The sequence below is a fragment of the Propithecus coquereli genome, unplaced genomic scaffold, assembly GCF_000956105.1.
Source record: "Propithecus coquereli isolate 6110/MARCELLA unplaced genomic scaffold, Pcoq_1.0 Scaffold85, whole genome shotgun sequence".
NCBI lineage: Eukaryota > Metazoa > Chordata > Mammalia > Primates > Indriidae > Propithecus > Propithecus coquereli.
Window position 1 is genome coordinate 558,744 of NW_012154729.1, and position 1,098 is coordinate 559,841.

Here is a 1,098-nt window from a genome sequence, read left to right on the forward strand (position 1 = left end):
CAGAAATCACCTTTAAAAGATAGTGCCCCGAGCTCATCAGAGAGTGGAGAATGATACTGGTGTATATTCTGAATATATCAATATCTGAATATACCAATATACCAATGGCTTGAAAAAAGAAAGAAACACTTTCTTTTAAACCTAGCATCACCGGTAGCAATAAAACTATGAGACTTCAAGACATCATGGGTGAAAGAAAAATGTGGCAATACTTACAGCTTCATGTAGTTCTTCGTGCTGACAGCACGATTTTGGAATGCTGATAGAATCTTCAGGCCCGGAAGTATTAAGCAAGGTCTCTTCTAACTCAATTTCTTTCTCAAGCTTTACTAATACTGGTGGCTCAACCCCGTATCTGAAAACCAACCAGGAGATCTGATCATTCAGGCAAAGATGACCCAAGCATTTCCCTGCATATCAAGATAGATTATATTTTATTTTCAAAGCAAAGTCTGTATGATTCTCTTCTACCAATTGTTTCACTGGGACATTAGGAAATGCTTTTTAATGTCTCATAGATTGCCAAAAATTGATTATAATCTTCACATCATAGCATATATTTGGGTTACTGGATACTTCCAATATTCTACCTGGGATCCTAAAAGGCAGCTGTAAAATCAGCTGATGAATAAAGATGGGTACGGGTATGGATGGGAGACACCAAGCCTCGGCCTTCTAATCAGATCCTCTCTGCGCTCAGAGGACTTGCTTTGCCTTGAACCGCTTTAAGACTACATGCTCTTGCCCTATTCTTAAACTAAAAAAATTAAGTAACCACTTTCACAGTTTAATATTAAATGAAGGCAAGTTATATTGAGAAAGCAGATGTTGACATATGCTCATGCAAATAGAACAAAGTTAATGAAGAAACAAAAAGAAGGAGGAAATAGGAAAATAGGTTACTTTATTTCAATCAAGAATTATTTTCTTTTATTTATAGACAATAGTGTTCTTAGCTAATATTCAGTAGCTTAACAAATGTTTACGACATTGAAATTCTGAAATATTGTAGAATATATACCTTGACACGATTCGACCAATTTCAAGAAGACAAAGATACACCTGCCTTGGATCTTTATGCAAAACTGTGGAAAAAAA

At 35.5% G+C, this 1,098-nt stretch overlaps 1 protein-coding gene across 1 annotated transcript in view; it reads right to left on the bottom strand.

The window, feature by feature from the left end:
* GAS2L3 (growth arrest-specific 2 like 3) overlaps positions 1-1,098 on the bottom strand; it is a 59,580-nt gene that overhangs the window by 32,529 nt on the left and 25,953 nt on the right. The window contains exons 7-8 of the mRNA XM_012663983.1: positions 1,022-1,085; positions 217-355 (exon numbers count right to left, since the gene is read on the bottom strand). Coding sequence (XP_012519437.1) covers positions 217-355; positions 1,022-1,085 — 203 coding nt within the window. The remainder of the gene's footprint in view (positions 1-216; positions 356-1,021; positions 1,086-1,098) is intronic.